The sequence below is a fragment of the Etheostoma cragini genome, chromosome 8 (genome assembly GCF_013103735.1).
Source record: "Etheostoma cragini isolate CJK2018 chromosome 8, CSU_Ecrag_1.0, whole genome shotgun sequence".
Lineage (NCBI taxonomy): Eukaryota > Metazoa > Chordata > Actinopteri > Perciformes > Percidae > Etheostoma > Etheostoma cragini.
This window is the reverse complement of record NC_048414.1, coordinates 12,712,236-12,725,468: the sequence shown is the minus strand read 5'-3', so window position 1 is coordinate 12,725,468 and position 13,233 is coordinate 12,712,236. Positions and strand designations below refer to the sequence as shown.

General features: G+C 38.4%; 3 protein-coding genes across 10 annotated transcripts in view; 2 read left to right on the top strand and 1 right to left on the bottom strand.

Moving 5' to 3' along the window:
- Positions 1 to 3,146, top strand: part of LOC117949632 (anoctamin-9) — an 11,776-nt gene extending 8,630 nt beyond the window's left edge. For all 4 annotated transcript variants that reach the window (XM_034880083.1, XM_034880084.1, XM_034880085.1 and 1 more), the window contains 7 exons: positions 71 to 267; positions 375 to 527; positions 612 to 759; positions 842 to 964; positions 1,279 to 1,372; positions 1,633 to 1,745; positions 2,623 to 3,146. In XM_034880083.1, the coding sequence (XP_034735974.1) occupies positions 71 to 267; positions 375 to 527; positions 612 to 759; positions 842 to 964; positions 1,279 to 1,372; positions 1,633 to 1,745; positions 2,623 to 2,638 (844 nt within the window). In that variant the 3' untranslated portion in view covers positions 2,639 to 3,146. The remainder of the gene's footprint in view (positions 1 to 70; positions 268 to 374; positions 528 to 611; positions 760 to 841; positions 965 to 1,278; positions 1,373 to 1,632; positions 1,746 to 2,622) is intronic.
- Positions 3,147 to 4,191: 1,045 nt separating this feature from the next.
- sigirr (single immunoglobulin and toll-interleukin 1 receptor (TIR) domain) lies at positions 4,192 to 11,129 on the top strand. Of its 2 annotated transcripts, none has more exons than XM_034880105.1 (10): positions 4,192 to 4,453; positions 5,405 to 5,674; positions 5,751 to 5,955; positions 6,035 to 6,162; positions 6,796 to 6,948; positions 7,039 to 7,182; positions 7,506 to 7,608; positions 7,780 to 7,936; positions 8,559 to 8,736; positions 10,364 to 11,129. In XM_034880105.1, exons 1-10 carry the CDS (start codon positions 4,390 to 4,392, stop codon positions 10,534 to 10,536), a joined length of 1,575 nt encoding a protein of 524 aa, XP_034735996.1. In that variant the 5' UTR covers positions 4,192 to 4,389; the 3' UTR covers positions 10,537 to 11,129. The 2 variants fall into 2 exon arrangements, with proteins under 2 accessions (XP_034735996.1, XP_034735995.1); XM_034880104.1 differs by having other exon boundaries at positions 4,199 to 4,756.
- A 1,372-nt stretch (positions 11,130 to 12,501) lies between these two features.
- Positions 12,502 to 13,233, bottom strand: part of pkp3a (plakophilin 3a) — a 17,518-nt gene continuing 16,786 nt past the window's right edge. For all 4 annotated transcript variants that reach the window (XM_034880075.1, XM_034880076.1, XM_034880078.1 and 1 more), the window contains one exon: positions 12,502 to 12,605. In XM_034880075.1, coding sequence (XP_034735966.1) covers positions 12,564 to 12,605 — 42 coding nt within the window. In that variant the 3' untranslated portion in view covers positions 12,502 to 12,563. The remainder of the gene's footprint in view (positions 12,606 to 13,233) is intronic.

Below are 13,233 nucleotides of genomic sequence, written 5' to 3'. Positions count from 1 at the left end.
ATATATAAATAGTGTACAATCCACTTTTGTCAGTTCCAGGATTTTAAAAGCTGTCTCTTGTTTGCATCAGCTGGCTCTGCAGGTGGTTGAAAAGACGAAGAATTCAGAAGCTACAGAGGAAATGTGCCCACTGCTACCTGAAAGATGAATCACAGACCAAATATGGAGCTGAACTGTGTGATAACTGCAAGCTTCGAGACTGGCTCAGCAACTACCGTCTCAATGATGTTGACTCCTTCAGCCTGTTCAATGAGTTCCTGGAGATGGGTATGTTCTGTACTTTGCTAAACACTTTATTAGCCAATACATTAGACACTATCAACAAGTACTGGACTGTTTTTGGTAAATAATATTCTTCTTTGCTCTCTCCTTAGTGATCCAGTTCAGCTTTACCACCATATTTGTGGCAGCATTTCCTCTTGCTCCTCTGCTAGCCCTCATTAATAATATCATTGAGATACGCCTGGATGCCATTAAAATGGTCACTCTGGAGCGCAGAATGGTTCCTAAGAAAACTAATGATATTGGTGAGTATCACTTTGGAACAAAAAATGTAAATGTCGTTATACTGTAGATAAAATTGTCTTCACATCATTGTTTCCTTTCTTCAGGTGTGTGGACAGACGTTTTGGAGGCCATTGGTGTCTTAGCTGTCATTGCAAACGGGCTGGTCATCGGTGTATCATCAGACTTCATCCCTCGACTAGTGTACCGTTACCGTTTTGGCCCATGTGCCAACAGCGCAGCAACAGATATTGAGTAAGAATTCTTCGAGAAACTGTTGATGTTGTGTCATGTTGTTTGCAACATTCACTTTAAATAAGTTATTATGTTTTTCAAGCTGCATGGTTGGATACATCAACAACACTCTCTCTGTTGCACGAATGGATGACCAAAGCATTGGCAACGAGTTTTCAGCCAGTCAGATGATTACTTCTAGTGGCTTGAATGTCTCTTCCTGCAGGTTTGTTCTCTTTCCATCTTATTTATCTTCTACAGCTGAATAGTTATTCTGTCATTATAGTCAGGAGAAACCAAAATGAAAACTTATAATTTATGTATGTGATAACAGTCAAAAGCGCTCCTGCTCAGCACCGGTGTACATGACTGCTCAGTGTTCACATTACACTAAGATGTCTTGGTAATTATGCACTGGGACTGTTGCTGTAATAACTGTATAACACCAGGTTATATGAGTGCTTTATGAATAAAGTTGGTTGCCATCACCGCAGCTAGTAGAGGGATAACTGCCGCTTTCTGGTCTGTTTCTGTTCACAGGTACAAAGACTACAGAAGCAATGAGGACTACAGTCTTACCCCACAGTTTTGGCTAATTTTAGCTGTGCGCTTTGCATTTGTAATCCTTTTTGAGGTAAGCCTAAACCATGACCGAACAAGGAACCACTAACCATTTCTTCTTAAAGTGATTTCTTTGAGCAGTTTTTATGTACTTTAGCACCCAGTACAGCTCACACAGATGTCCTCCTAGCTCACCGTTTAGCTCACTGTTTATTTTTAAGTTACACAACATTGATATGCTACAACAAAAGTAGGACGTGCCAGTATTATATTTATTGAAACCCCATTTTCACAGATAGAAAAGGAGACTGACATTTTTCTCTCTGCTTGCAGCACGTTGTTGTCATATGCAAGTTCATTGCAGCCTGGTTTGTGCCGAGCGCTCCCATGCAGGTCAAGAATGACAGACTCTTTGATAAACTCAAAAGACTAAAAGAGGAACTCAGGTGAGCCTCAAGTAATATGTGGTTGCCAACAAAAAGTACAAACTTGCTCATTCGTTTTCAAAATAACACGATATAACATGTTAAGTGCCTTTGTTTACATATTTAAAACATAAGTTAATACAGTGGTTCGCAAAGTTTTTTTGTTGTGCCATAACTAAGGATTCACCCACTGTTACGCTGGATCGTTATTGGAGCTGATACTGACTTTATTGGATCCATCTGATATCGGCCATGATAAGACCGATTTGCCCCACACAAAAGCAACAAGGTGCTATATTTGCGGTGATTTCAGTAGCAAGATAGCGTTGGCTCCTTCATATTTTGAATTTAACTGATTTGACTGGTTTATTAGCATAACCACTTACTTAATTTGCCTCTTAAAAGTGTATCTATCTTGTGCTTTACATTTGTTTGAGGATGAATCAGATTGAATACGGTACATCAGAGTCACAGATGTTTTCACTTTTTCTCAGTTGACATTCTGACTTGAGGAAACCACTGCATTAAAACCGCTGAGTAATGTTGCCCTGACATTGATATTGTATCCCACTGTATAACCACTTGTTTGTTTTTTGTTTTTCTGTTTCTAAAGTCAAAGCAAATTAATTGCAGAATGATATATGTATAATACAGCCCACATTACTTATTTAGCATTTCTAAGGTATACATTGAAAAAAAAATATTTCTCTCAAATTGTACTTAAATTGGACTTAAACGCGTGACAGTTGTAGGTTGTTGCTGTAATTATGTGTTTTTTATGCATTAATAAACATACATTTTTAAGATGTGTTTTGCAGTGTTGTGACCACTTTTAGTTTTTTTTTTTTTTTTTGCATAGGTGCTGCAACTAACCAGCCTTTGCTTTAATTTTTTACAGTTCATTTGAAGTGTGACCCCATTCAGACACAGAAGGGTTATACATTGTTCCCTGCGGACATGAGCCCATTTTTGCCTTGTGCATTAAAGAGTCCAGACTATCACAGTGTTGAGTTAACTTTTAAAGTCATTCTCTCATATCTCTGAAGTGCTGTCGGAATTCTCATCTTTGAAGACAGACTTATTTTCTTGGACAAAGCAAGTGTACAGTAATGGATTTTATTGATCACACGATTGTTCTTATTCCATTGTAAAAAAAAGAATGCACTGATAGCTTACTGTTGGATCTCTATATTTGTGAGACGTATGTGAGGGTTTTTAATGAATGCCTAAAGATAATTTATACTGCTTTTGCACATACAGTACCGATTGTGTGTTACGATGTTGCCTTATATTGTAAAACAGCGCTGTGATTGTTATTACTGCAGACCAAATTGTATGGTGTCTTTTGTAAATCAGACACAAGAATGTTTTGCAATATAATATTTTATATTATTAAATAAAAGCGGAAATCTTTGGTCCCATGAAATGTCTTTTGAATTTAAGCTTGTCCGTTAAAGGTGTCTTATAGGGGACATTTTGAATTTGTTCTCTCTCTACATTGTTTATGGTAATTTGGTAGATTTAATGACCTAAGTATAATGTTACTTTCTGTAACTACATAGAAGTCAAACATGCTTTTAAGCCTATTCTAGTATTTCTTAGTCTTTATACCTTTACAATAAAAGGTTGTTATGTACAAAACGTTATAGCGCAATTTATCCACTAGATACACACTGGCAGTGTGGAAAATACTTTGAAACAGCAGTTTGACTATAATCTAAGTTAAATGTTACGAAAACATATTTGAACACTATACCATTCTGTAATAAGTCACCATTATAAGTTGTTCCTTTATTAATGATAAATTATGAATAACTTATAACCATTAATAAGGACACCCCTTGGGTTTCCAGGTTGTGGAAACTGCCCTCAATTTCTAAACTTCTGTCAATACAAAACCTTTTAACACTTACAGCTGCAGATTTGATGATTAAAAACATGTATTAGGCCTACATATGAACATTTACACTAATATAACATTAGAAAGGGAAAAACTCATGAACATTTATTAAGTCATATTACACATATATATAGTATCTTTTAATTTTTTATTGTAATTTTCTTTTCTGTATTCATGTTCTTGACTGCAGCAGTAGCCCATGTTTATTGTATGCACCAAACATTTCTTGTAAGCTAAAACCTACTTAATGTAGGCCTGACCTTATTCAGATTCTAACAGATTATCTGCAAATACAAAATAGAAATAAGCATAATAACATTTTCACATTATTTATTTATCATCATTAATGTCATTAATTAGCCTACAACTTGTATAAATCCTGTTTAAATGTGCCTTGTTAGAAAGAGGTAGGCTACCTTAAAGCAATATTTAAAACAAAAAATGATAACTTACTAGATCGGGGCGCGCTGGAGTAGATGAACTTTAGTGAGGTTATCATCATCTCCTCCCTAGATTCGCTCAGACTGTACGCAGGTAAAAGGCGGTGCAAACATCACGTGAGCACGGGGAGCCAATAGTCACAAGAGTTTCAGGTACGTGGACAGGTGCTGTTGAGCGACCAGATGGAGGACCTCTGCGCAGTCACTTCTACGGCTTCGCACAGTTTCGAAACTGTAATAAACAAGAATGTAATGTAGACTTACAAAAACTTTTCACTCGGTTTATTTGTCACCTGAGGAAGGAGGAAGAGGAAGACTGCGGGTCATGGCCGTGATTTTAGCCGCTTTGATATTGTTTTTCAACGGGAAATGGACTTCCCTTGCAGTCGGTAAGGATGTAGAAAATTAAACGTCATTCCCTTAAATTTACCTAGATATGATACACTTTGGGAACTCCAGTTTGAAATACACTGGATTGGTTAATAGCTAGGATTCACATCATTGTTTTTGGTAGGCTACATTTGTCTGTCGGAGTCAGTTTTGGATGTGTAAACACAATACCAGGTCAATGCACATGTGGTCAGTGTGCACCATGGTATACAGGTCAGTATCAGGCAGTCACATGCTGTTGCCTGGCAACATGAGGACCAGACCCGGACTTCGGACCCTGATGTGTGTCCCTTTGAGAAACGGTAAAAAGAAAAAAAAAGAAGAAGAGGAATTGAGCAAAAGCGAACAGTCAGAAAGGAACCAGAGAGGGCAGTTGTGCGGGTTATTTGTGGTCAACACGACGTGTAGGCTAGATGCTATGAATATCTTGAAAAACAGGTCCAGGTTCTATAGGGAAGATCTCATTAGTTTTGTCTGGGATGTATTATAAATCTGTCCTGACATATGACTAGCTTGGTCTCATAGTAAGTTTTTCAAACAAACAGAAAAGGAGACGTAGTGTTTTTTTTCTTCCCAACTAAGTCAGCAAAACACGCATTTGTTCAGTCAGCCAAAGTGAAAGAGTAAACAAGTTCATGTTAGGCACTTACCCATTACCAGTAGCTAATCTAGAGCTGAACCAGTCTTCTGAAGCTGCACAGAATGAATGCAAACATCCACAGATGTTAGGCAAAGTGTGTTTGTTTTTTTAAAGGAAGCAAAGAAAGCTTGTAGGTAGGCTATTGATATTTGCTCACACATCCTAAATACAGTTTATTAATGATGTCGTCTGTGAAATTCAATTGTCCCTGAGTTGAGGGATCAAAATCAGTTTTGGGGCAGATAAAGTTGGATTGTTGCATCCTTAATGTTAAGAATACTGTTTCAACTCCCTCTGTCTCTTTTTGTAGCTCAGACCTGTGTGAATGAGACCGGGTTTAAGGAGCACGTGCTCTATGTGGGGCAGCAGGGGCCTCCGTATCGGTTGAACTGCCCTTTGGAGCCCCAGAGCTCCCCCCAGCCCAAGCTGACCTGGCAGAAGGACTGCCACCAACTTCCCACCCAGGAAGGGAAGGCCTACCTGGAGTTTCCCAGCCTCAGCTTGCAAGATCAAGGGAATTACACCTGTATACAACAAGGCAACAGCACAGCCTCATTCACTGTGCATCTCATAGTTAAAGGTAAATATTATATTATATTACTATTGTCTAGAGTGTCTGCAATGAGCACATATAACAATGGTATGTCTTTCCGCAGAGTCCCAGTGCTCCAAAGCCCCAGAATTTAAAATAAACGGGAGACCAGATAGTCTCTATAGGAATGTGGGATCCTCTGTGACACTAAACTGCACCGCTCTTCTCTGGGACCCAAGAGAAGAGCACTGTGACACCACGCTCCAGTGGACTAAAGATGGCCAACCCTTCACCAATCACACACATTACACGCAGAACACCTCCTCATGGTGATTTAAAGCTTTTTAAAATATCAGCTGCATAACAAAAAGAATAAAAGTAAGATAAGTTTTTCGTCCTAATTATCAGGTCTCCTGTTGCTGACCAACTGATGGTAAGCAGTCTGCTGGTGATCAACCTCAGAGAGCTGGATGATTTCGGGCTTTACAGCTGCACAGTGAGGAACGTTTCCTTTGACTTCAGCCTGCTGTATTCAAGTAAGACAACTACAGATAAAAACACAGGGTTTCTCACATTCTGCCCGACATATTGTATTATATTTATTTTCTATCTCTTCTAATTCTATTCTTTTACAAAGAAAATATTACCAATCCAAAGATGAAAGACACATACACACACACACACACAAATGTTATCACATAGATTGAAGGACATACATTACTGTGAAGGGCAGGACTTCATAAATAAAGAGAGAAGCAGCAGTTAGATATGTTATCTATGGAACAAATCATAAAAATGTATTGTAGACATGATACAAACCTTTTCAGATCTTTGCAGCAGAAGGAGGTCAGCCAGCTCCACACACTTTGTCAACTGTCTCACTCCTGTTGATACCAGACAGACACAGATACATCCAGTTTGTATCATTTTACAGTGTCTTGGGTAGGGAGCCTGGCCCAGCAGATGAAAATCCTTGTGACTGATCTGTGAATTGAAACATGTACAGTACTGTTTTAGTTTCAAGGACCCAGTTGTACAGACACACTCTAGTTACTGACAGATTAAGTTAAAAAAAGATCTCATAAAGTTTTTGATGATCAATTTTAATCAAGGTATTGGTTCATTATTTTATTCTTACTTTTGGATTTGGATTATTGCGTGTTTTCCAGCGGGCCCCAACCACACAGCTGCGGTCATTGCATCCATCATCCTCCTCCTCCTCCTGGCCATAGCTGCTGTTGTGTACTGCAGGTGTTACCTCAACATCAAACTCTGGTACAAGAACTTCTACGCAGAATGTTATGGAGACAATGATCTAAATGGTGAGGCCTCTGAAGTGATATAAGGTTACTATTATCATGTACAAGACTAGTATTAACACCACTGGCATGTATGTGTCTCTCTTTCTTCAGATGGCAAATTATATGATGCTTATATCTCCTATGTGAACAACGATCATGACAGGAAGTTTGTCAACTTTATTCTCAAACCTCACCTGGAGAATAAAAATGCACACAAGCTGCATCTTAACGACAACGATATTCTACCTGGCTCAGGTAAGCTTTATGTCTGTTGGTTTTTATAGGAATTTAACAGAGAGTTGGAAATATTTAATCCATTTTTAGTTTTAATCTTCACAATCTCAGACTATGCCATCACTGTTACTACCTGTTATTCTGTGGCCTGTTTTAAATGAATCAAAACAAATGCAACATTTGGGAAATTTGCAAACATATCTACAATTTGTAAGCAACAATCATTTGTGTGACCATTTGCGATCTGAGTGTAAGCACTTTTTGTGAAACAAGCTCCTGGGTATAAATTGTTATGTAAAGCTCTCAATTTTTTAACAACGCCCAACAATATTATTTTTCTTCAGAACCTTCTGCAGAGCTGCTAATGAACATTAGTCGCTCTCGGCGTCTGATTGTCTTGCTCTCTTTTGCTTACCTTGAGCAGGACTGGTGCTCAAATAACTTCAGGTCAGATACATTTAATGTAGAAACCACACTGTTAAAACAGCACTTCATATACTGTATAAAACTGATAAAAATGACTGTGGCATCATTACAATATAGTGTAGTACAAATCAGTGTTGCTACTATATACTGCAGTGTCTTCACTATAGTGACTGTAGCTGTGTGTGTCTTCAGACAGGGCCTGCTGCATTTGTTGGAGTTGTGTCCGCACGAGCGGCCCATCCTCATCATGTTGGAAGGTCAGTCCAAACGCATGAGGCCTGAGATTAAGCAGCTGCTCAGTGAGCACCAGCACCGCCTCACCATACTCACCTGGAGGCACAACTCGGTGGTAAGATCCACATTTATACCCATAAGTGCTTTCCAAGCAAACCAAATGTGATACAAGTAATTTTACACACCAATGTGCTTCTCTTTTGACAAAACATACCTAAAGGTAAATGTAATTTCCCCCAACTCCCATGGAAGTAATATATTATGTAAAATGAATACATCTGTACACATGTGCAAAGTATCTTTAACGTTTATAGTTAGTGTCTGGACTCTGTCTGCCTGCTATATACCCCTCAGAGCATGTTATGTTTTCCTTGAAATCACATTATAAATTATAAATCAACACACTAAAGTGAAAATAATCATGTGAATAGTATTACACAACATTTTTAGATCTCTAACGGCCCCGTTTTAAATGTTCAGTATTTTATATGTTTATGACTAAATAAGAAATAATCAGAGTTTATATTGAGAAAAAACTGACAATAAAAAAAACTAAGCAATTTTAGATATTATAGACATGTAATTCAAGGTAATTATAAAATATGAATGAATTCAAATTACAAATGTGAAGTGTAGACTATATATGGTGATACGTGCAAGTAAGACTTCTGCAATTGAGAGTTTGGTTCAGTTTGACTCTTAACAGCGCGGTGTAATGCATTGTTTGGTTTCCACAGACTCCTTCCTCAGTCTTTTGGAAGGAACTGGCTTTAGCGATGCCTCGCAGGGTCTTCTACCGCAGTGAGTCGGCCGGCGACCCTCAAACTCTGCTACAAGACGACAAGGACCCCATGCTGACCCTCGACTCGGACTGCCTGGACTGCCGCTCAGACACTGACCCTGCTGGAGATCTGGGTAAGAACAACAGTCACTGGACAAGAAGAGTCCTCAAGTATCGTTTGGTTCACTCTTCACTGCACATTCAATTAAAAGAGATGCATATTAAAGCGGTGCTATACCTAGACAACTTACTGAGCCAAGCATGCTCATGTTTAACAACCATCGTACTCTGATTCAAAGATGTAAATGCTTGACAAAACTTTGTCATTTCCTGTACTTTTTGTTGCATGACATGTCTCCTGATAGACTTATTCTCTTTTACAACACGCACTGTGCATATGTAATGTGAGACTCGTTTGAATCAACAAACATGGATTCAACTAAAGTTAATCTTTAACTTCAATTATAGGAAATCACATCACATGATGAGCTTGCACATATTGTTCTATATCAGCTAGACTGTGATGTTTTGTATCAAGACATGACATTGATATGAGAGGCAAATGCTTTCTCAGCCAGTCCTAATCAGTGAGCGTGATTGAGACACCAACATCTGGCTAGGTTAGGGGTGTGATTTGCCTTTAATACCTCACGAGAGGAGTTGGCAATAATTGACTTATCCCTACTAACTAATACATACAATTTATATTTATTTATTTATTCATTCAGTCAGTCATTATTCCCAAGCCTTTAGTGGTGCAAAATCACAGATGGTTGAGACCATGGTTGATTTATTTGCCTGTTTTACACTCTTTGACTAACTAATGGTTTTATGTGACAAGAAGCATCAAGAAATTACCCTTATGCAAACCAATTTGCTGGAAAGCTTCAATGCTTTATAAAGCTCTATGTCCAGCACATTTGCCCTGGAAGCAGTCTCAGTGGAAAAGGGAATTCCTAACTGCATGTAACGCTCTCTGAAGCTTGATATATGGTTGTGCGGAGGTTCCACGCAGAGCTTTTGCCATAGCCTACGTAAATGGCCTGAATTTTATAGTTGTGTGTGGTAGAGAGAGTGAGAGAGTGACGGTGTTTAGCTTCAGAGCAAGTACCGACTCTAGAGAAACAAAGTATCTCCCCTGTGTTTCCTGACCACGGTGGAAAACATAAGCCAAGGTACAAACGCGCCTGGCTTTTAAAGGGAATAGGAGATGAAAATCTGAATGGTTTATTGCATGTTACGCCCAAAAAACACCTATGAATTCATGAAGACGCTAAGTACAACAGTTTTGCACACGTCCTAAACGCACCTGTGCCATGTGCTTCACGTCATGTGCTTAGATCGTAAAGATAGGGCCCCTAATGTGTTTACACTTTGGTGGTGGTGAGCTGGCTTTAGTGATACTAATAGATTTATTAATTTATCTTTGCCCAGAGCTAGGCTAGCTCTTTCCCCCTGTTTCCAGTCTTTATGCTAAGCTAAGCTCACATGATGCTGTCTTCACATCCAACTCTTGGCAAGAAAACAAATAAGTATTTCACAAAATGTCAAACAACTCCTTTTTTGAGTCCTAAGCAGCTTTGCATGTACCATCAACTTGTAACTGTATAGTAAAATTGCATTTTACCCATCCTGCCAGGTAAAAAAAGAATGTGACCAAAATCACAATTTCTATTTTTTTTACATAAACAATACATGAACAATATAATGCATTTGCATTCCTTTGGGATACATGTTTCACCTTTTCTCTCTTTGCTGCAGGGCTCCGCCTCCCTTTGTACAATGCTCTGGCCTTTAAAGCTCCAGTCTTCCCTGCTGCTCCAATCACTGTAGCTGAGCCCAAATCCTCTGAAATCGACGTGTCAGATCTGGGACTACGCAACTATGAAGCCCGCTCAGACTTCTACTGCCTGGTCACTGAGGAGGACATTTGATTCACACTCCTCTCACTTGTGCTGACCTCTAACAACTGCATGGAGATCACTTTAGCTTTGCTTTATAGTTATCTACTTAAGTCAATATGGTAAATAGTTTTTTTCTTTCTTTTTATTATATGTACAGTGTCTTTAAAATTGAAGTGTTGCGTTTTTCGGTTTCCTTTTTACCAAAGACTGTTTTTTAATGTATTTCTTTTTTTTTACTGTTTAAAATATTTTAAGAAATAATCTGAAATATTTGTGTCAATCAGGAAAATAAATAACTTTTCATTGTCATTTTACTGCCAACATTTCTCATGAAGTCCCCGGCAGAGGGCAGGGTAACGTCAGATAAGATCAATTCTGCTTTGTCATAATTTCCCAGCTTACAGCACACAGAAGTTCAGGAATGCCAGGGAAAATAAATGTTACACTGTCTTAAAGTAAGATTTGAAGACGGAACACGTATCTGTCTGCACACCAGTCAACTGAAGCAGGACAACGCTCATGACTGAAGAACTCATAGCTCTCTCTGTAAAGGTGGGGGCTTTGTGTGTGATATAACACACCCTGATATCACAACAGTCACACCAATAAAGCAGTTTGACAAAGTACCTGCTTATTTCTCTCTTTAGGGACTGATCTTTGTCCTCATGGTGTAATGATTACCTGCGGTGAAATAAGAGCCTTTATGAGGGTGCAGCAGAGAAAGTCTGGTACTGTTCCTGTCTGAGCAGGAGCAAATATGTAAACAGGGAGTGGCCGCCATTTCACCATGTTCGTGTCACTTCATTAGTCATAGCAGATGCTGCAGCACACATGCGTGAGAATCGCTCAACTAATGACACAACACTTCCAAATTATGTCTTTATTAGCTGAAAAAAATCCAGATGATACATCTGCCTGTACACAAACACAAAAGCAAATATTACAACGGTTGGAAGCCAGACAGAAACACAAGGTTTTGCTTTTTCAATTTATACCGCAGAGCAGTGATATTATAGTGAGCGAAGAAAATATTTTATCTAAATTTTGAGGTAAACTTTGTATGAATACTTACAAGTTACACAAATATAATTAAAATATACTTGCCAATCAAAATAATAAAGTTTCAATGGGGTCTGAAGGTAAAGTGTGATTTTCCAAAAAAAGACTTCAAATACAACAATTATTGTAATTGTTCTGAAATTAAATTTAGGACTGTATCCTGTGTATAAAAAATAAACAGACATGATGGTACTCCACGAGTTCGGTTTGACAAAGCGATTATAAATGTCACACAGCAGCATTTTGTGTGACAAGACGGATTATGCAAGTTTCAAAAAGCACATAAGTACAAAAGTCAACTTTGGGGACACAATCCTCACCCCCAGATTTCTGAATCTAAATTAACATCCACATTTCTTTAAATGTCCTGTAGTTTACATTCAATATAACTACGTTATAATTTGACTTATTAATAAACATTTTTATCTATGCAAAAACAACAAATACACAGATAAAATATATAAAACATTTGATTTATGTGTAAAAGAAGAAGCAATATTTACAAAAATGCCATGTTAGTACCACACTTGCATTCACGCTGTGATTGAGGTGCAACAGTGACAAGATAAGGCACAATTGTCCACAACATTGTCCATCAATAGGTTGTGAACTGTTGTCAAACGGCAGAAACAGATGCATTTACATGTGAATACATGTCACTCTGAAAGAAAAGAAATCCCTGATTCCACAATAAAACATACAGTGTTCAAACAAAGAGAGTAAATGGTTAAGGTGCACTCATGTCTCAGAGTCCATCAATAGTCCATTGCTCCAGATCCACATTTCTTTAACTGTCCATTGAGTTTGAAAAACGCACAGAAAGTCCTTTTTTATCGAGCTGATCTTCCATTACTTGTGTGTCCATATTCTCATTGCAAAGTTTGGCAGATAAAAACTGAACTTATGTTATCTTTGAATAATGAAACAGTCTATTTATATTCCACATGGGGCTGGTGGCCTGATCACTGTTGTAGAAGTTAACCGTGTTACTTTTGGTTTTAGAATGACAGGTCTGCAAAATCCGGTCTCGTAAACCCTTTCTGTAACACAAAGAAACAAGATAGTGTTATGACACTGCATGGGCATGAAACAAAGATTATTGGGGTTAATTTAATATATGAATTATGCTGTACACCACAGAGGTACAAACAACAGCTCCCTTGATTTTGATAATTGACTCGGGGGAACCTCTAAACTCAATCCAATGTTTTTTCTACTGTAACATTCGGTGGTTATTGAGGATGTAAGTTAGAAGTAAGACAAGCATTATTGCATTTTTTTGTTCTGTTGGGACCTGTTAGGAAATAAGGTGAACACTGCACCCTTAGGTGGGGCAAGTCATGATCTGAACAAGGCAGTAAATCTATATTAGCCGGTCCTGCCCAAGACAAGGACGTGCCTGAGAGGGTGCATGTGTTGAGAGCGCAGGAGTGAGAACTGTCAGTAATATATGAGTTTTTAACATGCGCTTCCCAACAAACCAGGGAATTTGAGAGATAGAGAAGAATGTACTTGGTCTGACAAACACACACGCACGAGCACTCTCTCTGTCACTCGCACAATTTTTCATGCATTGACACACACACACAAACACTCTCTGTCGCTCTGACTCTTTTTTCACGTTAGCACACACACACACACACACACACACACACACACACACACACA

Coding starts and splice junctions, on each gene's coding strand:
- sigirr (XM_034880104.1), top strand. CDS start 4,609: ATGTGTAAACACAATACCAGGTCAATGCACATGTGGTCAGTGTGCACC. Junction 6,163..6,795: donor CTTCAGCCTGCTGTATTCAA/GTAAGACAACTA, acceptor CGTGTTTTCCAG/CGGGCCCCAACCACACAGCT. Junction 7,609..7,779: donor TGGTGCTCAAATAACTTCAG/GTCAGATACATT, acceptor GTGTGTCTTCAG/ACAGGGCCTGCTGCATTTGT.